The sequence below is a fragment of the Trematomus bernacchii genome, unplaced genomic scaffold (assembly GCF_902827165.1).
Source record: "Trematomus bernacchii unplaced genomic scaffold, fTreBer1.1, whole genome shotgun sequence".
Lineage (NCBI taxonomy): Eukaryota > Metazoa > Chordata > Actinopteri > Perciformes > Nototheniidae > Trematomus > Trematomus bernacchii.
In genome coordinates this window covers 1,380,362-1,407,416 of record NW_022987710.1, presented here as the reverse complement: position 1 = coordinate 1,407,416, position 27,055 = coordinate 1,380,362, and the positions used below count along the sequence as shown (strand labels likewise).

The 27,055-nt window shown below is 39.7% G+C and overlaps 1 protein-coding gene and 1 pseudogene across 1 annotated transcript; one reads left to right on the top strand and one right to left on the bottom strand.

The window, feature by feature from the left end:
- Nucleotides 1-623: 623 nt before the first annotated feature.
- LOC117491106 lies at nucleotides 624-17,832 on the top strand (annotated as a pseudogene).
- Nucleotides 17,833-18,858: 1,026 nt separating this feature from the next.
- On the bottom strand, nucleotides 18,859-22,570 carry fadd (Fas (tnfrsf6)-associated via death domain). The gene is made up of 2 exons (XM_034140939.1): nucleotides 22,183-22,570; nucleotides 18,859-20,162 (listed from the first exon to the last, which is right to left on the bottom strand). The coding sequence occupies exons 1-2, from the start codon at nucleotides 22,490-22,492 to the stop codon at nucleotides 19,891-19,893; spliced, it is 582 nt and encodes a 193-aa protein (XP_033996830.1). The 5' UTR covers nucleotides 22,493-22,570; the 3' UTR covers nucleotides 18,859-19,890.
- Between the last annotated feature and the right edge of the window lie 4,485 nt (nucleotides 22,571-27,055).

Sequence of the window (27,055 nt, the reverse complement as noted above, 5' to 3'; positions counted from 1 at the left end):
GATCTGTTCATAAAGATTATAATTTAGTCTCTGAATTTGTGCAAAGCTCTCCCGGAAGGCTTCCTTTTAAAATCGTAGAGGCTGATAAAACACTTTTGAACAATCACATATGTATAATGTTTGAGTGTCCATGTATATTGTTGGATAGTACATGGCCTGTATTGAATTGTGAAGGAGATTTTGGACAGTTGAACATAACAAAGGACTGTATCCTTGCACACCCCCATGACACACCTGGGACTGGCATGACGTTTCACACAGGTTGCATTGGAGTTTTCCAGTTAAAGTGATAAAGCTGTGCTGCTATGTTTGCACACGTCGGTACATCATGGTGTGTATTCGCTCTTGAAGTACCTGGACAGTATAAAAACTTGCTGGGTTCAGCGAGACACTCATTCTGTCTGTGGACCTTCAGGTAGGAACACAATCCTCCTTTAATACCAGAATCTTAATCTTCCATCTGACAGCAGTGGCTTTAAAGCCTGAATGTAGCAAATTAACCTAGATGGAATTTTATGTGTGATCAAAAGCTTTTATAAACTCGTTTCATTTATGTATTCGCTCTGATTTATGTTTCCACTTCATCTCCCTCTGCTCTTGGGTAATTAAAGAGCTTTGCAGCCATGTTGGTTTTCTCCTGGTCTCTCGTGTCCCTGCTGCTGCTGTCCTCATGCTGGGCTGAGGTAAAATACTAACTTCACTGACATAACATGAAGGCTTACACAAAGGGTCAATCAGTCAATTCATATTATCAATTGTAATACTGAAAGAGTTAACCAAGATCCAAAAACAATATTGTACAATGTTTTCAGATATTTATAATACTAAGCAACACATCAGGATACAATTATACATGACATTGGCCCATGCATACACAATTACTGATCAATAATAATAATAATAACTTTCTATAGCGCCTTTCATGATACCCAAGGTCCCTTTACAAGGAAGAACAGGAGTATAAACAAACATAACAAAACAAAAGGCAGTCAGACGAACAGTTTAGACAGACAAAACAACAAATAGATTTGGGGCCAAAGTCCTTGGCAGACAGATGGGACTTGAGGGCCCTTTTGAAGGCGTCAAGTGTGGGGATGTTGTGGATCTCCGCAGGGAGAGCGTTCCAGAGAGTGGGGGCTGCCGTACTGAAGGCTCTATCCCCGAAGGTTCACAGGTTGGTGCGGGGGGCCAGAGTCTGAAGACCGCAGGTTCCGGGGTAGGGCATGTGGGAAGAACAGCGAGCCAGCTAGCAGCTAGTGTTATGCCCCTAATATGGGGAAAATATCAGACAAGGAAACAGAGACGTTGTTAGTTTGCTTCAAGTCTAATGTATTATCCAACCAACCACATGGTACACATAGCACACTGTATAATACAAAACATAGATTCTTGACATAAAACAAACACTAACAATGCACGTACTGCAAACATACATCCATTTTAACACACAAAATGTCCCTTTTTAAATGCACACTACAAACATGCATATCCAAATTAACACACAAAATCCCCTTCTTGGAGCTAAACTGCACTATCATAGCTAGCGGCGCTAGCATAGCTAATGGTGCTAGAAAAGCTAATGGCGCTAGCAAAGCTAGCATACACAGCTACAACAATTACAGAACCCAGAAAAACCCTCAAAATACCCTCTCACAACTATCACACCAACAGTGTGCTTTTCACATTAATATTACACACAGTCAGTCTACATATATAACATTTATCACGGATGAACTCACCTAATAGAGTGGCGAAGTCCCTCCCCTTCCGGTGGACCTCCATGGGACCTTATTTCGGAAAAATTATGTATTGAAGTCAATGGAGAGAAAGATTATCTTTCGATCCCGTTTGAATTGTGCCACGAATTACACATATGATGTTTGTCAATTTAAAAGATAATTTTGCAAGTCAAAAAAAAAAAGATGTGTCGTAAAACTGTGAAGTAACACATTTGTTTGTGTGAAACGCTCAATGAACTACATCTCTGGTCAACAACACACGTCACCAAGATGGCCGTCACTACTGTCTTGTCAACAAAACGATTGACTACCCTCACTATCACCACAATGAAACACGTCCTGAAGAATGTCATGCAAAGCTGCCTGCCTGCCTTCCTTTGATTCTCTCTGAACTGCCTGGTCTTTTTAATGTTTAATGTCAACCATTTGTGCAGATAGCATGAAGTAGAGAAGATCGCTAGCGTTAGCGTTAGCATTTCTCCCCCGGGCTTAAATTGTGTATTATAGAATGATCACACCAGTGTGACAGTACTCTTCAAAGGGTTCACGAAATATGACTACCACTCTTACTGTTTAACATTTTGGGTTACTTAATGTTACTTCATGTTAAGGCTAATACAAATGACAAGGCTGTAATGCTAACTAACGTGCTAGCTACTAGCTAGCTTGATCCAGACACTCCTAGTCCTTTCATCAGACGGGAAGCGAAAGAACGAGCAAGACCCATTGCTGGTATGAACAACCTGGTACTAAGCACACAGGCATCTTGTTAAAGTTATCTTATCTTAGCCAGCGCCATATAGATAGATTCTATCTATATGGCGCTGATCTTAGCTATCTCTTAGTGGAGGAAAACAATTGTGACATCACTTACGCCAGGGGTTCCCAACCTTTATTGTGCCAAGGACCGGTAGATACATTAAAAAAAAATCGCGGACCGGTTGTCAATTTTAACTGATTTTAATATTTACTCACCACCAGCAGGTAGCAACAGAGGCTAATTATATGTAACAGCCTGAACAAATACTAGAACAATATGCATCCAAAACGGGAAAACAGATAAATCAACGTTTTGGTTTTGTTTGTATGATTTACGGATAATCCAGTGAATGCTGGGAAAACGAGGAGAAGGCGCATTATGAAGGAGATGTCCGGTCGCCTGTGTGTGTGTGTGTGTGTGTGTGTGTGTCACTGGCATTTGTTTTCAGAAGATATTATGATAGTGTCGTTCGTTCCGGTGCACTCCCGACAGCATTTAGCACTACATCGAGATTAAGATTAAGCAAATTTATTTTGGGAACAGCCGCATATATGCCGGTGTCGGACAGACACAAACACACCGAACACACAGAGCTGACATCTGGACATCTCCTTCATAAAACGAATAAAAGATGTGTGTGTGGTTAACACGTAGCAGCCTGCAGTCACTCTTAAACTGTTCTGATTAAGTTAAACACAGCAAAGGCGGTGCGTAAAAAGGCACAGCTCTTTACCGAGTATACGTCCCGCTGCCTCCTGATGCTGCAGCCATGTCATGAAGTGAAGGAGGGTTTCCTTCTATAAAACAGCTGCGGGCAGCAGATACCGTGAGAGTCCCGGACATTAATTCATATATCAAGGCAGACTGGTTTACTCTCCTGTTTTGCCAATCCGGTGCTTAAACAAATAGCTCTACACCCCTGGCCGACATGTCCTTAAAATGAAGTCCGAGTTTGAAATATATCTCAAATAATGTATGCACCACCATTTCCCCACATAAACATAACAGTCTGCAATCAAACGGTTGTCTCCTGTGCGCTCCTCTTCCTACTTGGCGCACCGGTAACATGCTCGTGCGCACAAGAGGCTGAGACCTTATGGCTGAGCCGCCGAATCCCTCGGAACATCATAAAAGCCATTTTCAACGGTTTTCTGGTGAAAGATTAACTAGCTACTGGATGAAATAATATGACTGGTGGCATAGGTGCGAAAATTATTCGATAAACTCACAGCTATTTCGCGGCCCGGCAGTAACACCTCCGCGGCCCGGTACCGGTCCGCGGACCGGGGGTTGGGAACCCCTGACTTACGCGACTCTGGGATTTGTAGTCTTTCTAGTTGCGTATTTTTCATAGTCTTATATTTCAACAGTTTTACGACAAACTGTGACTTTTTTGACATGGAAATTATTTTTTAAGATTGACAAACATCATATGTGTAATTCATGGCACAATTCAAACGGGATCGAAAGATAAGTTTTCTCTCTCCATTGATTTCAATACATTATTTTTCCGAAATAAGGTCCCATGGGGCGGAAGTAGATGGGCGTGACTTCGCCACTCTATATGGGGAAAATATCAGACAAGGAAACAGAGACGTTGTTAGTTTGCTTCAAGTCGAATGTATTATGCACCAGTGGCAAACAACAAGCGCCCTCTGCTGGACAGACCCGGAAGGTCATCAACCATGACTTGTCATATCTCAACACAGTCTCACGGCATTTCGTGTTATTAGTCACGAAATTAATCTATTGATTCGTGTTCACCAACACGATTTCGCCATTTTTTTCGTGTCACACAGAACGATTTTAAAAGCAATGTAAATAATAACAAATTAGAAGGAAAAACACATTTAAAAAAATACAGATTTAAGTATTCTGACACAGAACGATTTTAGAAGCAATGTATTTATATTGGTAGTATGTTTCGTGCCTGCACCAAATAATAACAAATTAGAAGGAAAAAAAGATGACATAAAATACAGATTTCAGTATTCTGAGGCTCTGAGCCCCATTTCTTTTCCTCACTGACGGCAAAAAAACTCAGACATTATACAATTTAAAATAAAAGGGTTAGGCTTAGGGTAAGATATTGAGTAAGAACATGTTTTTATGAACCACACAGCTTCTGGTCTTCCAAGACCCGACCGGACAAAAAGACGTGTTGCAGGCACGAAACATACTACCAATAGAAATACATTGCATTTAAAATCGTTCTGTGTGACACGAAAAAAAGGTGAAAATCGTGTTGGTGAACACGAATCAATAGATTAAATTAATTTCGTGACTAATAACACGAAATGCCGTGAGACTGCGTTGCATATTGTTGGAGTAGAATACCTCTGCTACGCGCCGTTCGTTGGATGAGGCTGGATCTCTATTAAATTAAGAAAGGAATTGAAAACACCGGAATCAAAGTTATAACAAATTATCTGAGTTTACTTCTAGTAGGAAACCAAACACATATACAAGTTATACAGAGTACTCGAGTACCCCGGACTTTTTAGATTCGTGATGCGATGCGGCCAAAATGTATCGGGATCAAACCACCCATCGAACGAGAAGAGAGTGCCTTCTGTCAATGGTGCGATGCGGATACAGATTAACGGAGTCAACCAACTCACCAAACCCAAAAAGCATTTTTACACACACAAACAACAGTATTTCTATCTACTTTTGGGGCGGAGATTTGTCGATTCTTCCTTCCCACTTTTCTCCCAAGCGAACCAGAGAACGCCTGGGGAGGAGCTGTTTAGACTGCTAACCTCCCCCAAGTGTCCTGATTGGCTGGATTCGCTTCTGGCCGAGGTCAATCAGAGTTTCGAACAGAGTGAGACCCCAAACCACACTAGGTCAAAAGTCAATGTTTATCTTTACCTTATCTTACTGCTACATTCCTTCCCAGGGGATCTTTTCCTATTTTACGATGTCTTTAACGACTTAGAAACAGCATCTGGCTCTTAGTGGTGATAAGGATCAATGTTGGTGTATGAAACACAGAATCTCTGGGCCAGTGAATTTAAAAGTGAGAATAACATTCTTTTTCTAAGTGATTATACATACAACAGTTCAAACAATACATGTTTACTTCAATACAGTGTAGAATCATATCTTCTTACTTCAATATCTATTACACTAGCACCATTAGCCTGGTAGAAACCGGACCTCGAACCTCAGCAGCGGTGATGGAAACACCCCAGTTGAGATGGCAGGACTGAGGGAGGGTTCGTGGATAGTCCTGGGAGCGATCAACACCGCGTTTTTGTCACTTGTCACACAAATTAAACATATTTAGAGAATATATTTTTAAAAATGTGCATTTTAATTAACATTATAGTATAAACAATGAAAGGTAGAACACACTCTCATCTACTCACACATTTTCTTTTCAGTTCTACATTTTTTTTTTAATTCCTCAAATAAATACATAAATAATTTCCACATAAAACACACATGTCCACAGTCAAAATTATAGTGTTTCTGTATTTTTCCAATATCAGGCCATTTTTCTTTTGGTTTTGAGAAGTCCTAACCCCAACAATTTTTGTTTGCATTATTGTTCTTGGAGTCTTGTGGTATATTCCAGACACATAACACACGTCTTTTCCTGTGGTTGCTCTAGCCAACAGCGGTTAGATCATTGAAAAATGTCTATCATCAAACAAATCCTCAGCACAGAAGCATTTAGAGTCTGTTGTGCCTTTTAACCAGCAGATTAATAAGATATCCCAAAGCTGAAAGTTGCAGTACATCCTAGACACTGATTTAGAATCTTTTTTTTGTGTATTTAGAATGTATTTCATGTTTATAATATATGATGCTTCTTTGAACAAATTCTGATGTAACCAAGCTTTTATATCAAATACTACGTACATGTGGCGTGCAGAAGTTGCTACCATGGAGGAGGACACATCCAGGGAGCTCTCTGTTGGTGAACTGCTGGAGAGAGCCAATAGAAACCGAAGTAAGTGAAGCTTTTCTTAACAAATTCAATAAAACATGCCGTCACGGAATGCAACATTTGGTTTTGAAAGCCTGGGTTGCTACAGCAAAGTCCAATTAAACTTATAATTGTACTGACAAAACAGTAAAAGCAGTACAGCATGTCCATGAGAAAGTAGATTTTCTGTAAATCGGGCTGCATATTAAAATAAATCGATTTAAAAGCAGTAGGCAATATGCAATATTTTCCCATTTGTTGACTAGTAGTGGTAGTACTGAGGCCTGTACTACGAAGCCGGTTCAACATAACCTGGATATGTTTGAGTTAGCCGGTTGGCCTAATCCAAAACATACGCGCTCTCGCTAAGCGGTCCTACGACGCGGGTTATCAAGTGGATCGCTCAAGCCAGCCGTGTCCTATCTAGTTAGGTGCGCGTTAACATGAAAGGGGTAGTATTTGGAGCATTCGACCAATCACAAACATGGACAAGCGTACTGACAGCGCAGCGCGTCATACTTCCTGAATGAAAAGTCAACTATAATATTAGACATATGAAGAAGTTAAACTTTAAACATCCATGACTTAAACACTTTATCCAGGATAAAAGCAACATAGCTGCACCTGCAAGGTGAATACAGCTGGTAAAAGAAAAAGTGTTTGAATGCGTAAATTAACAGGTTTATGATATCACTGCCCCGTCTAAGACACGATCTGACTTTAATTACATTTGACTCGAGTGTTTCGTCAACTTAATGTGTTGCTTAAAATAATACTTCTGCATACAGTATGTGACACTGTGAGTGTTGCACGGCCAGATACGGCTCAAGAAGCTGACTCAGATAAGGAAATATATGATACTTTATGATGTGATATGAATGATAATGGGACACATCGACGTCTGCACTCACAGTGCCACGGACTGTAGGCTACGTAATGTTACTTTGATCCGGTTACTTATATTGTGGCAGATATTTAATTAAGCTTTCTTAACGCTAATGTTATAATAGTCAGATTGCTCTGAAGATGGGAGGTGATATTCTATTCATTTTCACGTTCACACAGTCTGTGATTTTTGCCGGCCGTCTTTCCTGCAACGGCAGTTTAAACTGTATTTCCTTTCTCCTGTCATATAACTTGATCGCTTTAAACTCCGCACACTGTGCTCTGATTGGTCAGCAGGCGGTGCTTTCACTGAGTTGATCTCTTAGCCTGCAACCTAACCTGCTCCGGACCAGGCTAGCCGCTCAGCATAAGTTACCATGGAGATCTAGCCCGCTAAAAAGAGAACCAGCGTCGTAGGACCGGAAACCCTGAGTTTTCCCTGAAGTTAGCCCGCTAAGCGAAAATCCTGCTTCGTAGTACAGGCCTCCGGTATTATTATTCACTGGGATAAAAACAAAAGCTTTTACAAGTATCAGATCAAGTGTTAACCTCCTGGTCTCAACGTAAAGCCAATGCAGAAGTGCTTTATATCTGCATGCTTTATAATGGCCAACAGATTGTATAGAATTCTATGAGGAAATGTCCCTACTGTAGGGGAAATATTTCCCAAGGCCCATAACGTTGACCCAGTTTATCAGTTCATACTGTCCTGACTGAGCACACGCACCTGTAACCTTGGCTGCTGTGCTCTCAGTGTTTTGTCTCCCTGTTCCTGCCTGTTGGTGTCAGCTGATAGAGGTGTTATGATTCTATCATTATTATTCTCTCTGAACTAGCTAAATACACGGGTCTGGGGTAGAGTTCTTCAGAATTGACGTGGCAACTCTACCGTGAAGTCAGAACCTCTGACTCTTTGACTTGTTTTGTGAATTCTCCGGCCGAAGCTCCAAATAAACCCATCAGTGTTTGACATCAAAGCTCCAGCTCTCCCCGTGTCTCCTTTGAGTCGGTGACTCCTCCTGCATTGCTACTGATCTTGTCTTATCTTTCTTACAGTGCAGACGCTTTTCTGCTTGCTCTTGCCTCTGCTTACTTTTTATGCTGATTTTCCTATTCTTATTCTCTGAAAACTTCGAGCAGCGGCTCCTGGACATTAACTTATCACTGGGACAGTTATTCATCGTAAATAGACGGAGGGTTTCAGCCATATTTCAACATTTTTACGACGACCTCAGTCTTACAGTAGCGTGGCCTAGCAACAGCTAAAGCCTGGTAGGCTACTGCATGCTATTTAGCTTAAGCTAGTTGGTAGCAAAATGCCTCCGTTCTCTACAGATGATTTCCACAAACTTCAACAGAAGATGGCTGTGTTGGAAATGAAAATGCAACGGTTGGAAGTTAACGGGAAAGTGAATGGACTATGTTGTGGGAATAACACCACTTTACCAGTGTTGCAAGATAATGGAAAAGGGTATGCTAACTCACAGCTAGTTAGCAGCTACAAGGTTTCCAAGGAACAGGAGGGCTGTGTACTGGGTAATAAATCTACAAGTGGTAGTCCTCCCTGGAACTCTCTGGGTGCAAAGCCTAAGAGTAAATCATTTCCATGGGATTTGGGAGGACGAATAACAGGCAGAGCCCAGCGCTCTGAAATCTGTGATGCGACCGGCTGGCCTGCATTGTTATCACCCAGGAAGAGTGCCTCTTCAACCCCTATTCATACTAGGAAACAGCCGTGGACAGCTGCTAAAGGGAGAACTACAAACAATCCTCCTAAACCACCAAGTGTGCCAATCCAGAACAGATACGCTCCGCTGACCGAGAACCGGAGATCTCTTTCTGATGACCTGGATAACCTGTCCTCTTCACACAGCAGGGTAAGGACCAATAGCTACTCCAAAAGTAAAAGGCTAGAGGGAAAGCTAACGACTGGGCCTGAAACTCTGATTGTGGGTGACTCTGCTGTAAGAGATGTAAAAGGTCTGTGTAGTAAGAACAACACCAAAGTACTCTGTTTTCCCAAGGATATGGTCTCCGACTTGGCTGAGAAGATCCTGCATATTGGGGCTGAACATCCGACTGTGAAGAATGTGGTACTACATATTGGAACAAATGATGTTGTGAAACAACAGTCAGAAGCGCTGAAAGAAGACTTTAAATGTCTGTTGGAAACTGTCAGCTCTCTAAATGCGGAGGTGTTCATCAGTGGCCCTCTACCGCCAGTCAGAAGAGGAGTGGAGAGATTCAGCAGACTGTTTGCATTGAACATGTGGCTTTCAGCTGCCTGTACTGACCATTCTGTCAATTTTATTGACAATTTTAACTTTTTCTGGGATCGCAGACATCTTTTTAAGGCAGATGGAGTTTGCCTGAACAAGTCAGGAGTGAAATTGTTTATCTCTAACATATTCAACTGCCTGCGTCAGCAATCTGTTCCCTCTGCCAAGGACAAGCGGCAAGAGGAATCAAAACAGGAGAAAGACACAACACATTGCGCAGAAAACCCTGAAGAAGTATCACTGCACCCGCCTGAGGAATGTTCTGATTATGGGAGACCTATGACACAAATGGAGGAGTCTCCACTGCCCGTCACCCCCCCTGTCAACGCCTTTGAGGATACTCTTCATTCATCCCCCAGCTCTCTCTACTCTCCGCTCACCCTTTCACCCTCGCCCTCCCCCCTGGAGTTCGATGACCGCATGAAGGCGAGATGCAGGGTTGGCAGCATGTCCTTTACCCCCGCCCCTCAACGACGCCCACCAAAATCACCGAAGACAAGCCTACGTCAACCACCTCCCCCCCCTGGCAGCATCTCCTTTACCCCCGCCCTTCCACAACGCCCACCAAAATCACAGAAGCAGAGACGCGCACCATCTCCCCCGTCTTCATCACCGTGCCTACGTCAACCACCTCCCATCCCTTCAAGAAAGCATCTGCAGTCTCCGAAGCCTGATAAGGATGTGTGTGTACAAAACGCAACAAACTTTTACTGATATGTGCTGGGTCCAGGCTCAAGGGCATATGGCACTCTCAACTCTTTCCAGCACATGCCGGGGCCCTGCCTGCCAGTAGCTTTGCCGATATCTGTGTTGATAGGTAATAGATTAAGAGCGGTAAATCAGCTTAGAAACAGGAAGTGCTCAAACGTTTGTGTGAGGTTATCAAATTTAGCAGTGATTCCATGTCAGCCACAGCTTGTCACAACATTTTTTACTGATAGTGTATTTAACAAACTTAAACTAGCTTTATTAAATGTCAGGTCTTTGGCAGGAAAAACATTTTTAATCAATGATTTTATCACTGAGCACAATCTCGATTTTATGTTTTTAACGGAAACTTGGATTGAACAAAATAACAGTGCAGCTGTTCTTATCGAATCAACCCCTCCCAACTTTAGTTTTATGAGTCAGGAAAGAATGCATAAGAAAGGGGGTGGAGTTGCTATTGTGTTCAATGATTCCATTCAATGCAGGAAGACATCTTATGGGGACTTTGCTTCTTTTGAATATGTGGCCCTTCAGCTGAAATGCTCCTCTCGAGCTCTGTTCCTAAATATCTATAGACCACCCAAATACTGTGCAAGCTTTTTTGATGATTTTACTGAACTGCTGTCTATAGTGTGTATTGACTTTGACCGTTTAGTCATTGTTGGTGATTTTAACATCCATGTTGACAACCCCCAGGACAGAGGGGCTAAAGAACTGTTTTGTGTTCTTGATAACTATGGACTGACTCAGCATGTGGCGGAGCCCACGCACAATAAGGGGCACACTCTGGACTTAATTATCTCAAAGGGTCTGAATATCTCAAAGGTTGTGGTGACTGATGTTGCACTCTCTGATCATTCCTGTGTTTTCTTTGAGAGCTCTATTTCTGTTCACAAAAATGTTCAGAAAGAGGTAACCACAAAGCGATATTTAACAGAAAATACTAGGGAAATGTTTACTCAGAATTTTTCATCCACACTTGCCCCTGCTAACATCTCAGTAAATGAGCTAGTAGATCATTTTAATTCAAAAATTAAAAATGTTATAGATACCATTGCTCCAACTAAGGTAAAGGAAGTGATTAGCAAGAAAATATCTCCATGGAGAAAGGCCATGACCGTGAGAACAGAAAAAAGAGAGTGTCGAAAAGCTGAACGTAGGTGGCGAAAAACAAATCTCCAGGTTCACTTTGAAATCTATAAAGAGAGACTTGGCCTTTATAATTTGGAATTGAAAAACGCACGACAGTCTTTCTTCTCTGACATCATTACCAAAAACAAAAACAACGCACGTGCCTTGTTTGCTACCGTCGACAGACTAACTAACCCCCCAGTGTCAGTAGCCTCTGAATTTCTATCCACCAGGGCGTGCAATGATTTTGCCTCCTTCTTCACTGACAAAATTCAGAAAATTAGACAAGCAGTCAGTGCCTCTACATCAGGTACAGCAAATGTTTTGTCCCTATGTCCACCTAATATCAATTCAAACACCATGACACAATTCCATCAGATTAATGGTAAAAACTTAGAGGACATTATTCAACTTCTGAAATCCTCCTCCTGCTGCCTTGATATTATTCCAACAGGATTTTTCAAAGATGTTTTTCCTTGCATGGCCTCAGATCTACTTCATATAGTAAACACATCTCTTCACTCAGGTATTTTTCCAGAGGCCCTGAAAACTGCAGTCATTAAACCGCTCTTAAAAAAGAATAATCTAGATGCCTCAGTAATGAACAATTACAGCCCAATATCAAACCTGCCATTTCTAGGTAAAATCATTGAAAAAGTTATATTTCAACAGTTGAGTAACTTCTTGCATTTAAATAACTGTTTGGATGTGTTCCAGTCAGGATTTCGTCCAAACCACAGCACTGAGACTGCTCTTGTAAAGGTCTTCAATGACATCCACTTAAACACAGACAGTGGCAGAACTTCAGTGTTAGTATTATTAGATCTCAGTGCTGCGTTTGACACTGTTGACCACAACATATTACTAGACCGACTAGAAAACTGGGTGGGACTTTCGGCAACAGTTCTAAATTGGTTTGAGTCCTACTTAAAGGACAGAAAAAAATTTGTTTCTATAGGTAAATACACATCTGAGTTGACAAATATGACATGTGGGGTACCTCAAGGCTCCATCTTGGGGCCTCTTCTCTTTAACATCTACATGCTACCACTGGCTCAGATAATGAAAAACAACAAAATAAGTTACCATAGCTATGCGGATGACACACACATTTACGTAACAATTTCACCAGGAGATTATGCTCCAATTCAAACACTGAGTAAGTGCATTGAACAAATCAATGACTGGATGTGTCAGAACTTTCTCCAATTAAACAAAGATAAAACTGAGGTAATGGTTTTTGGAGCCAAGGCAGAACGTATAAAAGTTAGCGCTGAGCTTCAGTCTGCAATGTTCAAAACAACAGATAAAGCCAGAAATCTAGGTGTAGTCATGGACTCTGACCTGAGTTTCAACAGTCACATTAAAACAGTTACTAAATCAGCCTACTATCACCTAAAGAACATATCTAGGATTAAAAGACTAATGTCACAGCAGGATTTGGAAAAACTTGTCCATGCTTTTATCTTCAGTAGACTCGACTACTGAAATGGTGTCTTTACAGGCCTCACTAAAAAATCTATTAGAAAGCTGCAGCTAATTCAGAACGCCGCTGCTCGAGTCCTCACTAACACTAAGAAAGTGGATCACATCACTCCTGTTCTGAAGTCCTTACACTGGCTTCCTGTGTGTCAAAGAATAGATTTCAAAAATATTGTTGCTGGTTTATAAAGCTTTGAATGGTTTAGGCCCAAAATACATGTCTGACCTACTGCTAAATTATGAACCATCCAGAACTCTCAGGTCTTCAGGGACTGGTCAGCTTTCTGTCCCCAGAGTCAGAACTAAACATGGTAAAGCAGCATTCAGTTATTATGCTCCAAATATCTGGAACAAACTCCCAGAAACCTGCAGGTCCGCTGCAACTCTTACTACTTTTAAATCCAGGCTGAAGACTTTTCTTTTTGCCGCTGCTTTTAATTGAACTATTCACATCTTAAACTGCACTGTAACTTTTAACTTTTATCCATGTATTTTTTCTTTTAATGTTTATTTTATTATCTTTTCTTTTTAATGACTGATTTTAAATGCCATTTTTAAAATGTCTTCCATTTTTGTAAAGCACTTTGAATTACCTTGTGTTGAAAGGTGCTATATAAATAAACTTGCCTTGCCTTGCCTTGCCTTACACAGAAGTTTCCCCCACACCTACTTTTCAACTGATTTATTACATCAGTTAACATGTTCCTAATGGAACATTATGTTATGTCACAATCTCTAGTTTAAAGTGTTCTTCAAAACAGCATCATGTTCATTGTGCTAACTATGGTCCCATTTACAGTAAAATAGATGATAAAGCAGGGGGGATTTGGGTGTTTTCCATGATTTCTTCCTCAAACTAAAAACGTTTTCCGTACATAGAAGTTATTTGACAGATTTCGGTCTCCTAAACATGTATTTGGGTTATGCTTAATTCCACCCTCTGGTGTCACTTCTGTGGAAATAAAAACAACTTGTAGTCCACCACACAATGTGGGACATCAAAGACATTATGTCCACTTATACTGTAGATCCTCATATAACTAGAGTCACTATTGACTTGTAAAACTTTAATGGTCAGGCCATTGATGTTAGATTTGTATTAATTTCTAACTGTGTATTTCCCACTCACATCCACACCTGTGTTTGTCCTGCAGACCCTGACATCGATGAGCCCATCCTGATCGGAGGAGACATCGCTATCAACTCTGAGGCCGAAAGAAACGCTGACCCCTGCACCTCCAGAGGCTGCCTGTGACAGAAGTGGACGGATGGGAAGGTCTACATCCCATACTACATCGCCAACCACTACTGTAAGCACTGACTGTTATATAATGTGTTCCCACAGGGACCGATGCATCCATCTTTATAGTCACAGCTCAATCAGACTTCTAATGACTATCTCACCCAGGAATAACCCACAAATGCTCTGCTGGCATTTGGTAGACCAGAAACATTTTAAACCACACACTCAAATGTATACTTGTTAATGTGTTATTTAAAGCAAGCAATTGCCTATACAATTATTGCATTCTCTATGTAACGGCTACAGTATTGCACTATTGTAATGTATAATCCAATGCCAATATATGTCTGTAGTATACTTATATATATTTCTGTAGCTCAGTGAGATTGTATACTGTAAAGTATTTAATTTATTCCATATTTTTGTTATATTGTGTATTATTTAGATCTATCTATCTTTTTGTGTCTACAGCTGCTACTCCTACGTGGGTCGTCAGGGGGGGGTCAGACGGTGTCTCTGGCCCGCAGCGGGTGTCTGTATCACAGCAGCGTCCAGCTCCACGCTCTGGGCTTCAACCACGAGCAGACCCGCTCTGACAGAGACAACCACATCAGGGTGTACCTGGAAAACGTCATCGATGGTTTGACAATATCATCATGATTGGTGTTTCGTCTTAAAAGTAGTTAACAAACACACTGAATTATTTGAACGTCTACATTTTGGGGGAATTTTCTAAGAGCACTCTACTGATTCATCATAGTACTACTTCTACAAGGTCAGGTTCAAAACCAATGTAGCAGAGGCAGAGATAACATATTTTTATTTAATGTATTTTATTTCCCTGTCATTCCCAAGCAAGCACAACTGTCCTGTTGCTTCATGGGATACAAAATGCGTCTGACAAGCTACGAGTTATAGGAGAACCACTCCATACTAAATGTGATAACTTTTACCAGCAGTTATATCCTTTGTCTGGTTGGCACTAAGTGTTTAATCTCAAATATACACTCTCTTCTTTATAAGGCAGACTTTCAGGGGTGTGCTGTAGAAGATAATCCACACCTCAATGGTGACTGCGGTTAATCTTTAAAAGAAACACCACGACACTTAACAACAATCAAATAGCAGCTTGGGTATGGGGAATCAGTCCCAGGTGGCATCCAGCAGCTAACTCTGATTCTTAGAAATCAAATGTAACAAAAGTGCCAACAAAGTTGCAGTTCTTTCAACGTGGCTCCCAAGTGATACTAACCTCTGCTGCTGTAAGCATTTCAGACTAGACCCAGGAAGAATGGATATACATTGACTGTACACTCAATGACTTGACTTAGATTTATTTTTAAGTTACTTATTAAAGGTGGGGTAGGTAATTTTGGAGAAACCAGCTCGAGTGTGCTAGAAAATACACAGCCGGCAAAAATCTGCCACTTCCTTACAGAGCCCCTCCTCTAACACACACAAACGCGCACATGACCAATGAGGGCACGAGATAAGTTTGTGCACAGATGGAAGGCTGACAGGCAGGTAGGCCATCCAGTTATTTTAGCCGGGCCGGCTAAAATGATTGGTCGTGCTTTTTACAGTACTACGGCTTCCACAGATGACATTTTTTTATGGATTTTTTGTCAAAGCACTTAAGATATTCATTGCTATCGGGATGTTAAGAGCATTCCATGGAATACAACAAAAAGTGTATCTCGAGCCGGTTTCTCAAACTTACCTACCCCACCTTTAATATTGCCCGTTGTGTTTATAAGCGTGTTTGTTTAAAAGAATGTCACCAACATTGTAGTCAACATGTTGCCAGAATAAACGGCACTGTTTCCCTACCACTAGACCTAGTCATTGCAGACACTGCATATTTTCGTTAACAGAATCTGAGAATTCATTGTATTCATTGTTTTAGAATGAACACCCATCATTATACATTATTTCATTGTTTTCGGTGGCATTAAATGGTCTTAAAATGAGACTAGTACCATTGTGGTTATTCCTGGGAGAATATGTTGTCCAACAATAGTAGTTAGTGATTGTGACAGGCCTACTGGAGGTCATCAAACTTGAATCTGTGATTCTCCAGGTACGCCTTCTCTAAGAACAACCGCCCCACCATGCTGCCCAACAGCAACGTCCCCTTCGGACAGGCCACCCAGATGAGCAACAACGACATCGACAGGCTGAACAGACTCTACCAGTGCTGTAAGTGAACCGGGGCTCAGCTGGGTGGAAGACAAACGTACAACACACACAGTCACAGTAAAGCGATGCCGGCAGCTAAGTCAACCCACTGCCTTATATGGATGTGCCAATACAGGATAACAAATCTTTAAAGTCTACACCAGTCAGGGGCCCAGAGGAGCACAGAAACACTTTGTGGGAAGAGTGCTTCCAGTGCAAATGATGGGGGACAAAATTCACAGAACCTGCACAAATGATTTATTATTTCATTTAAATTGAGTGTTGCCAATACTTTGAAAGCATTTGCAAGCTACCCATTATTTCACACTGGAAGATGATGAACTACAGGCAAAGCTTCCACAGGGAGAAATCTGGTTTGGTTAACTTACTGTAGCATACTAAACAAAATGTGAACGTGTAAACGTGATTTCAAATTATAACAAAATATGATTTATAAAAAATATGTTTATTTAAAAAATGCCCACTTGATTACAGGTCATACATGATTCCCAAAAAATACCCCATTATAAAATAAAATAGCTATATTTGAAAAAGAAAAAATCTCAATAACATAAGAACAGAACGGTAAAATAAAAATCAATCTTTACATTTATGCCTCAAACTTGCGTCTCTTGAGGTAAATACACAACAAATGGTTAAAAATAATTGAATTACAAAAATTCGGGACTTTTATATTAAAAAGGCTAACTTTGGAGCACATCCGTTTGATTAGTCTAATTCAGATATATTAACTTCAGATAAACTTTAGTGGATTCTCTCCACCGTCACAGGATGACAGGATAGGAATAATAAGGACAGCATAAGTTTTGTTTTCGAGACAAACATATGAATCCCCCTTCAATTTTAACTCAACATCACAACAATTAACACAGCAAGCAACTATCTATACAAGTTCCTCTAATGACATGCATTTCTTCTGCAGAAACTGAAAAAGACCTTTGACCTGCCGTCCTGATGACATCAAGACATGCAGTTAAGGCAGAGAGGATTTCACAAGGAGCAGTTTGGGTTGTCCTGTAGCAATAAACCTGCTAAATGCATGAGCACCACATGCAGATCTTTGTTTAATGAAATGGCAAATTACAAAAGCACTGTGTAGATTCTGGACATGATAAAGAGACAATTAATTTCAAATAGCATCTCATTACACTCATATTTTGTTTGATGGCTTATGATCATAAAATAAAACAATTACAGTGAATTACATTTAATTCATTCCATTTTGGAAAATATGCTTATTCATTTCCTGTCAGAATAGCAGCTGAGAACTTCACTATCGCTGCATGTCACACCTGCCATCATGAGGTAACAGCCAGCAGCTGGTTAGCTTAGCTTAGCACAAAGATTTAGAACAGCCAGTCTGGGACTGAGGTCAACGCTCTTACGCTATCAGCCTCACACACTGTGGCTGCGAGGGAGTGCGGTCGTCTTTCAACCAGAATGTTATGGGTTCGATCCCAGCCCGTGCAGCCAACATGTCGATGTATCCTTGGGCAAGATACTGAGTTGCTCCCGATGGCATAGCCAACGGTGTGTGAATGTGTGTGAATGTTAGTTCCTAGAGTAAGGTACACTGCTCTGTATGAATGGGTGTGAATGGGTGAATGACATGTAGTATGTAAAGCGCTTTGAGGTGTCGTAAAGACTGGATAAAGCGGTATATAAGTACAGTCCATTTACCATTTACACATCTTCTATGCATATGTTTACAAAAATGGGTTTATAAGGCACGCTCAGCTCGTAGAAAACCCTGCTGCACATCAAAACAAGCGCCGACACCAGCCATGTTTTTCAGTTTTGGCAATCCATCAGCCAGCTTTGAGATCTGCTACAGTTGGTCGACTTGGTGAAGCGATTCTCTGTATGTAAAACACTCATAGTATATTATATTGAAAATAGAATGAAAAAAGTAATTGTATAGTATGTTAAAAAATATGAAAAGATGATAGTCTAGACTCTATGGTGTAGTTTGTCAAAACAAAAATGAGAGAACTAATTGTATATTATGCCAACAAATGTAAAAGTCATACTGTAATATCGTATGTGTAAAAAAAATCAATAGTATAGCATGTCGACAATATCATGGAAGAAGTTATATCTTGTTGTAAAGAAAAAAATCCTTTTAGACCATGTTGAAAAATATAAAAAAGTAATTGCATAATATAGTACGTTAAGAAATATGAACATTTGTCATTTTATAATATGTCAAAAATATATTTCAAAAATCTCAATATTAAACGTTAAGTCACATTTCTGATTATCATCATGTAAAAAGTCTGACAAAATACAGTGCAATAAACAAAACATTGTACGTTGCAAAAACGTCAAAGATCTGATCTCAGAAGGAAAATAGTGTTGGCTTTTACTGAAAGTCCCACGACATGCCCCCCCGTCCGGCTGCACCCAGACTCAGGAGGCTTAGAGTAATGCACATTGATGAGTAGAAGAGAGGTGGTGGAAATTCAAACAAGAGAACAAACCAAAAAAACACAGAAAAGTCTTAAAGGCTTTACTTGTGTGGAAAAATGTGACAAAAAAAAAAGTAATGCATCTTTACCAAAAAGAATACACTCAAATGTAACCCCTTGTAATCACCAACATTTTGATTATCAACTGTAATTTATTAACGGTTTCAGTAACTTAGATAACAAATTACAACATTTATTTTGTAAATAAATGACATAACACCATTACATTGTTGTTACCCAACAATGATAAAAACCTTTTAACAAAAGTTCCCCAAATGCCTGACCGCTCCTCATAATAACATCATCTGAAGTCACATGTCTGGAGGCTCATTCATCAACACTTCTATGTGATGATACGGCACACAGTACTGCGTTCTGATAGCGCTGGTGACTGAACTGTGATGTCGTTCATTTATTGCCTAACGTTAGCTTTTTACTTCTGGCTATTGAATTTACGCTTCAACTATAATAACAGTGTTGTTTTTATGTGGGCATTATCCTGCTGAACAAAATGTGTAAGTATCATAAATGTGTGTTTGCCACAGAACTTATTTTCTGCAATAATCTAAATAAAGACATGCTTATTTCCCGGTCGGCCTACTAAAATACGTCATCACTGCACCTCTGTATTGAAGTCAGTACTAAACGTGCACTCGTAGCACCATTTCCCTTTCGTCTACTTTTCAGTGCACAATTTAACAAGGGGCTACTGAAACAGGTTCATCATCATAGGAGAATGCTCCTTAAAACCATAAACTGATGGCATTTGTGGAGATCGTCCCAATGATTTTATCTTGTGTATATTTTGGATTTGACCTACTAAGTATTTGTTTCATTTTAAAGTCCTGAGTATTTTAGTTTTCCAAAGGTTCTTCTTAATGAAAGTTTTGTTCTTCGTTTTTATCTGATAAAAAACATGAACCATTGACATTCATTTAGTTGATTTATATGTATAATTTATTTTGCATAGTTTTATATATTTGCGTATCATTCTCTTGATATTGTTTCTTGTAGTTTAATCACAGCCCTCACAGTTCTGTCAGACTGTTGTGTGGATCCTCAACAGGAGGGCAGGCTGTCCTCCACCTGGTCGGCGGTGCGGTTCAGCATGCAGGTTCTCAGGGCCTGGATCAGCTCCTGGGTCCGGGCCTGGGCCCCCCGACTCCTCCTCCACTCCTTCAGCAGCTCCCTGGTTGTTTCCTCCAGATCTGTGGGATGCCTCTTGGAGACGGAGTCTATCTTCACCTCCGTCAGGCCCAGTCTGCGGCCCAGTTTACGCCAATTCCTTCCCAGATTCTCCACGATCACCTCTGTGGCGATGCCCAGTTTATCTGATGAAAGGAGGAGGAGGCATTATGGGTTGGCAGGAGAAAAATCATTTGTATTTCTCTAATTATAATACATTCTGAAATATAGTATACTCAGGCAAATATGAAACTCATCTACTCAAACACCCTTCCCAGGAACAATTTGGAACAGTTGAGCGTTGGGCGATTTGTCATTTTATTGTCATTTTATTTAGCTAATTTAAAAGTCAGCAGTTTCAAACAAATCTCCTAAAGATGTATTTGCTATTTTTTCCCAAAGCATTCTTCCAAAAACAAGACCGCTTCTTACATGGTCATTTCATTTTCACATGCTGATAGCTCCACAAAAGTATGATGCTGATCCACAATCCATCTGACTTGTTCAAGGAAAATGTGGGACTGCAAACACTACAACTTAAGGGAAGACTGTACAGACAAAACAATTGTTTTTTATGCACTGTTACATTTTGAGAGTTTGGGCTATTTTTATCCAATGAAATGTTCTTTCAGACTAGAACCAATAACATCCAAAAAGCACATTTTAGTGTTACTTTACCAGCTTGGTTTATTTTTGTCTTTAGATTTCTCCTAAATTGAACAAAAGTTAGCATTAGAGAAGGCCTCATTTTCATATCTAATCATGGTGAAAATAGATGTGTTTTTTTTTAAATGCTGATGGTAGTTTTTTCATTTATACAGTATGCATGGGTCCAACGAGTTTTCCTTAGTTAAAGCATTTGACTCTAAAATTATATTAAAAAAATGAAACCAATGTTCACATTTCTCTTACGGATTTTATTTTTTTAATAAATAATTATAATTAAATAATAATTTTCAGATAGTCATAAGTTACCTGCGCAGACGATATTAGCATCGTCTCCAAACATGACACTAAAATGTTGCTGCCTGATGTTTTTCCAGTTGAAACAGCTGTTTCATTTACACATCAGGCGGCAATGTGAAGGGCCACTGCAAGTTCAGAGACACTAATTTCTCTAGATGCATTGCAGCTTATGCCTATGACAGCTAATGTTATCACACACTGAGTTCCAGACTGGGGTAATATTTCATGACTCTCAAAGTACTAAAATTGTTTATTTTAACCTATACAAATACATGATAAATGATTAGTTCCTTATATGTTGTGTTATTCATCTAAATAAGTAAATAAACTGGGAAATAAATAACTCCACCTACTTGTGTTTAAAACACATTGATCTATTTACAGTCTACATAATTACTTATTACAATATGCAGTATGTTGTTCCACTGTACAATATTAAATATTACATTTTGTTTTAATTCAATATAGTTAACATATATTTGTTTGTTTGATTTTTTTCCTGCATTTAACTTGCACCATTGTGTCACTTGCTCAATTCTTACATATATATCTTGTAAATATATACTTGCATTTTTCACAATGTATTTTTATAAATCATTAAATAAGACAATTAAGTTTACTGTCTTAAGGCTTTCATTGCCAACACTGTGCTGTAGCTCATGTGCATGACAAATAAAGCTTTTGAATGTTGAATTTATATGTTTTCTAATAAATGTACTTTTTGAATAAAAAATAAATAGAAGTCCTGCATTTAAAGTACTTATTACTTAGTGACTTGTGTATTGAAGTAACAGCATCAAATGTACTGTGGTACGAAAATAACTTTTAATAGTGAACAACGTTTCATTTTTAGAATAATAAACATGGATTATTATTATTTATTTATTTTACAATATAGGCCTACAGACATTGTGAATTTCATCAAAGTATATAAATAGTTAAAGCCTTTGTTTGTTGAAATGCATTTAGAGGAGTAAATAGTAGGCCTACTGTGTTTGCCTGAATGGAGTAGAAGTATAGCAACATGGAATTGAAATACTATACAGTACAAGAGTGTCTGTGTCGAGTAGGGAAGTTAGTTAGGCTACTGTACACCAATGGTAATGTGTACTCAGTCTATGGTATGGGAGTTGTAGTCCTAGAGGAGTAACACCCTCTGTGGAACTACAAACAGTAGGTAGCAGTGTGACTGTAGCCCACCTCTCTCCTCTTTGTCCGGCAGGTCGTCGCTCGCTTCGGCCTGACTCTCGAAGCTTTCGAAGCTCTCCAACCTCTCCGCCAGGTCTTGCCGCTGGATTTGTGTGAGGAAGCGGCTCAGGCAGTCGGTGTTGTCCGCTCCGAGCTTCCTTCTCTCGGTCAGCAGCAGGAAGAGTCGGACCCCGCTGGATATCTTCTCCAGCTCCCGCTTCCCCAGCATGTCCCCGCACAGGAACTTCAAGTCCTCCAGCTGCTTCTCCGTCAGCTGGTTGGAGATGTCCAGCAGCAGGCTGTTGAACTGGAGGGAGCTCATGTCGGTGTTCACGGTGAGCCTCCGCCGAGACACCGAGCAGCTGAGGGAGGGAGGGAGGGAGGAGGAAGCACCGTTTCACTTTCACTTCCGCCTGTTGCTCTGTCGGTTAGTGCAGCTCAGAGCCATATAATAGAATTCTAGCTATATGGCGCTGGTGCAGCTGATCCATTCAATTCATTTCAAATAGCTTTATTGGCATGAGCATAATAACAAACATGAGTACATAATCATTCATAACATGAACTAGAAAATGTATAAACAAAACAAAAAAAATCACAGGAAGAAGAACACAGATCCTTTACTTAGATACAAGTACAAATACTAGGATCTTAAAATAATCCACTATAAAATCCTTAAGTAAAAGTTCAAAAATATAAGCATCAAAATACACTAAAAGTAAAAGTACTCATTCTGCCCCATGGCCCATTTCAAAAATAATAATAAAGAATCTGATAAATGTCTTTATAATATCAACAGTAAAACCGCTGGTTATGCCGAATGGATATTTTCACAGTATTATGTTATTACAGTTATTATATTATCCTGTTTTTATACATGTAAGAGCTTTTTAGTATTGTGTTTTGTGAATGTGGACCAAATTTAGAAAACTTGAAATACTGTGTAGATGTGTAGTACTGTACTGCATTACACCATATCAGCATATCATGTGTTTTTATATGTAAAAAATAAAATCGTAAAGGTGAGTGTTTATATAAATGTAATTAAAAAGTAAAAAGTAAGATATTAGCCTCTAAAATGTAGCAGAGTAGAGATTTAAAGTAGCATAAAATGGAAATGACAAATGTGTCAAAAAAGTACTTAAGTACAATACTTGATTAATTGTACATAGTTGCTTTCCAGTTTCCGCCACTGGTTACGTCTTTAATACCCCTTTCACACCAACGGTGTTTCAGGGCCGGTTCGGTGCTGGTGCTTGAAAAGCACCGGGTTTTCCTGTTCACACCGCAGCGGAGCAGCGTCATAGCTCCGGAATCCGGTTCGTTTCGAGCACCAAAAAGTTGTCCGTCTAGAAGCAAGAACCGCATACGTCACGCTTACGTCGGAGGGGGGCGAGATTAACCTGAGCTAACACTTAAGGCGAGTACGGCAAATAAAACTTGTAACAAGCAGTAGTGCTGAGCAAAGTGACTAGAACGCAACCACACACTTGTTAAAAAAAACACACTTTATAAAGTCAGGCAACACTAACCAGGCTTCGTGTGATTCTGTTTATTTGTACCTTACTTTGACCATCCGTTCGCTGTTATTGATCATTGTGGAGAGCAGGCAGACGTTAGTTATTATAGCAGCTATCGGATGGAATCAATACATGGGCTGCACAGGTTGTCATGTCCGACTATCACAAGTAGAATCATAATGAAAAATACGTCGGTAAAAAGTGCCTGTAGAAAACTGCTTAGCAAGTAGTCAGTTTAGCTTCGGTTGCTATGCTAACATCACCCATGTTATACCAGAGAAACTTTCATAACAGCGTTGTGATGCCAAACAGCGTCAATTCAGACTGACACCAAACAGCGTCAATTCAGACTGACACACATTCACTTAAGGGGAACTGGGGATATGTATCAGCTGCTTGTGTGACAGTCAGACAGTGAATACTTTAGAGCCGTGTGAGCTAACCCGGAGCTAACGGGAGAATACACTCCCGTTGAAGAGCAGCCGGCCAGCACTGCAGCGGTCGGTAAATGCCGCTGAAACACATTAATAAACAATGAACCACGGCACTCTGGAGAAAAGTATAAGGTTGGAGAAGTCGTTATTTAATTTAATCTGGCTTCGTATGATTAAAAGCAACGCAGTCCCCGGCCCGTTGTTGTTGTGAAGTGAGCTCCGGCGTTGGGGAGAAACTCAGCGACGTAAACTGTGACGTCATGACGCAGCAGCGGCAGCACCAGTCGGGCTCTGAGCGGTGTGAAAAGAGCCGGCGCTAAACCGAAGAACCGGTTCTGAACCAGAAAAGCTCTAGCACGGAGCTTGAACCGGAGTTGCGTTGGTGTGAAAGGGGCATTAGTGTTGGTTTGGATCCTACCTCTACTGTGTCTTAGCGTTTCTTGTTTGTTACTTTTCCGGTCACTTCCTTGAATGTGACTCCTACCTGCTCTGAGTCACATCTGGACAACTGATGTCAGCTACAAGAAGAGAGCACACATGAATATTATTTTAAAATGAAAATCAATAAAAAATGTAAGGATAAAATGTGCATATCATTTGAAGATGATGTGATAGAATTTTGTATTATTATTTTTTGCACAAGGATGGACTGAATCCAAACGGAGTTTTTAACACTCCTACCAAAAACCACAGCAATATGGCACCACCATAACAATATATTATACACGAGAACGCAATAACAACTTTTTATCACTTTTTGCTTTTTTTTTCTGTTTAGGGTTTATATTTATTAAAATATTATAACAATATGGAGTGTTTTATTCCACTGTTTAAGTTTGCATCGTTTTAGTTTTGAATTATTATTTGTATCAACTTTTGTTTTATATTTGTTTTATTCTTCTTTTTTGTTCATTGTTCGAACAGTTTTGTGTATACAACTTGAATACACATTTTTAAAGAGTATGGGCATCAATTTACTCAGTTTTTGCAATTCTATTTTGATTATAATGCTTATTATTTTTGACCTAATTTCATAAAAAAATGTTTTTATTTTATTTTGATTCATTTTTATTCTCATAATCCTTACCTCCCCTGGCATGTTTCTAATCATACAAGGTGTTGTGCTTTCCGTCAGTCATATTTGCTATTTCTATTGTGAGTCTTATTGGACAATTTCACACTTACATTACGAGTTCAGATATGTAGACAGAATATGCCTGCCAACACCAAATTATTATATGTGTATCAATTAAAGCAGTGGTTCCCAACCTGGGGGGGGCGCCAGGCCTCAGATGATTTGAGGCCAAATATCATATTTAGACTTTTTTTAAAATTTTTTTTTTTACATATAATTGTAATGCAATACATGATTGTCGCTAAAAGCCTTGTCTCTACATTACAATAAAATATACAAAATAATTGATTCATTCATTTTAATGAAAATTCAAGTTAGTAGCTATTATAGGCATAAAAAGACAGAAATGTATAATTCTTTCTTTAATAGAAATGTTTCTTCTGCCCGTAAAGTGTCCAAACCAGGCTTGTCTGGATAAGCGCATTTTTAAAACATAGTCATTGTCCATGTCACAGTTGCTCCGATCAGATCGGTCTCCTCCATTTTGTAGATTATTTACGACTTTTGAACCCACATAAACACATCGGCAAAATCCGGTTTACTTTGAGCATGTGTTTTAAACAGTTTAATCCCTTTGTGAATTGTTTCCACTTGCGCCGTCCTTTAATTTCTTCATACAGCAGGAATCCAAATTAATTAATCCTGAGTCCAATAACCATCAAAGTCACTCCAATAGTGCTCCTTAATTACGCTTTCATCCTCCTTTAACAAAATACTTCACATTCATCCAGTTTGTGACTAGTTGTAGCATTTTTGAGACTTTTAAACTGTATTTACCGCTGTTGCGCCCCCCCCCCCCCCCCCCCCCCCCTTGTGTGTGTGTGTGGGGGGGGGCGCAACTTCCAACAGGAGTCATTTGGGTGGGCCCTTGGGAAAAAAGGTTGGGAACCATGGAATATGCACCATGATCACACATTATCAAATAAGGTATATCTCCACAAAATAAGCTATAATACAATCTTAGTGGTATATATTGTGTTTCTATCCTCCTGAGACCCAGAAAGAGAAAGGTTTCAAATTTCCTCTTTTTTTTTAGATCACACAAGTCTTTAGGGTGGTATTAACATAATGACTAACAGAAACTAAACAAATTATTTTTTATTTTTGTTTTATTGTGTTTCCTCTGAAGAGGACATCAGGTGTTAGTTATGCGAAGCATAGTATACAAACAACATTAACATACAAGTACCTATAGACAACATTAGAGCACAACAACTCAATGCAACAAATATTGAGCCCTCATTTGTAGTACTCCATCCTTTTTTGAAATGCAGAGATACATCTGACACTTGAGGCACTTGATGTATGTTTTCCCACTGCATCCGTCTGCCATGAACCCTACAGAAACCTATGTGTTAGATTTGGCCCATAGTGGACTCCATTTGTGTTGTGTAAAATAAAAAGTTAGCAAATCCCCATGTCCTCCTCAGAGGACATTCATAAAAACATTTAGTTTTAGGTCAAATAAGTATTACACTGCTCTGAAACTCACTACACTAACTCCTAAGATGTTCGCTTACTATAATTAATTAAAATATTGACCTCACAACACTGGTAATTACAAAATTACAAACTTACCATTTCTCTTTCTATAAATAGTGCTAGTGTTGATGGACGCCATTTTGAAATACAATGAAATTATCTTTTTCAAAGCCACACCCCCACATATGTCATATTTCTGAAAAGCCCAGGATGTCCTCTGTGGAGTACAATTGGACTTAATGCTGTGGCATGTATAACCTCATAGTTATGGACCTAAACCAAATGTCCTCCACAGAGGACAAAAATGAATGGGT

Bases quoted from the DNA above. Each gene is read 5' to 3' on its own strand.
- fadd (XM_034140939.1), bottom strand. From the start codon at position 22,492: ATGAGCTCCCTCCAGTTCAACAGCCTGCTGCTGGACATCTCCAACCAG. The intron at 20,163-22,182 runs GTGGGCTACAGT...TCCTTTCATCAG, and splicing joins GCCGGACAAAGAGGAGAGAG to ATAAACTGGGCATCGCCACA.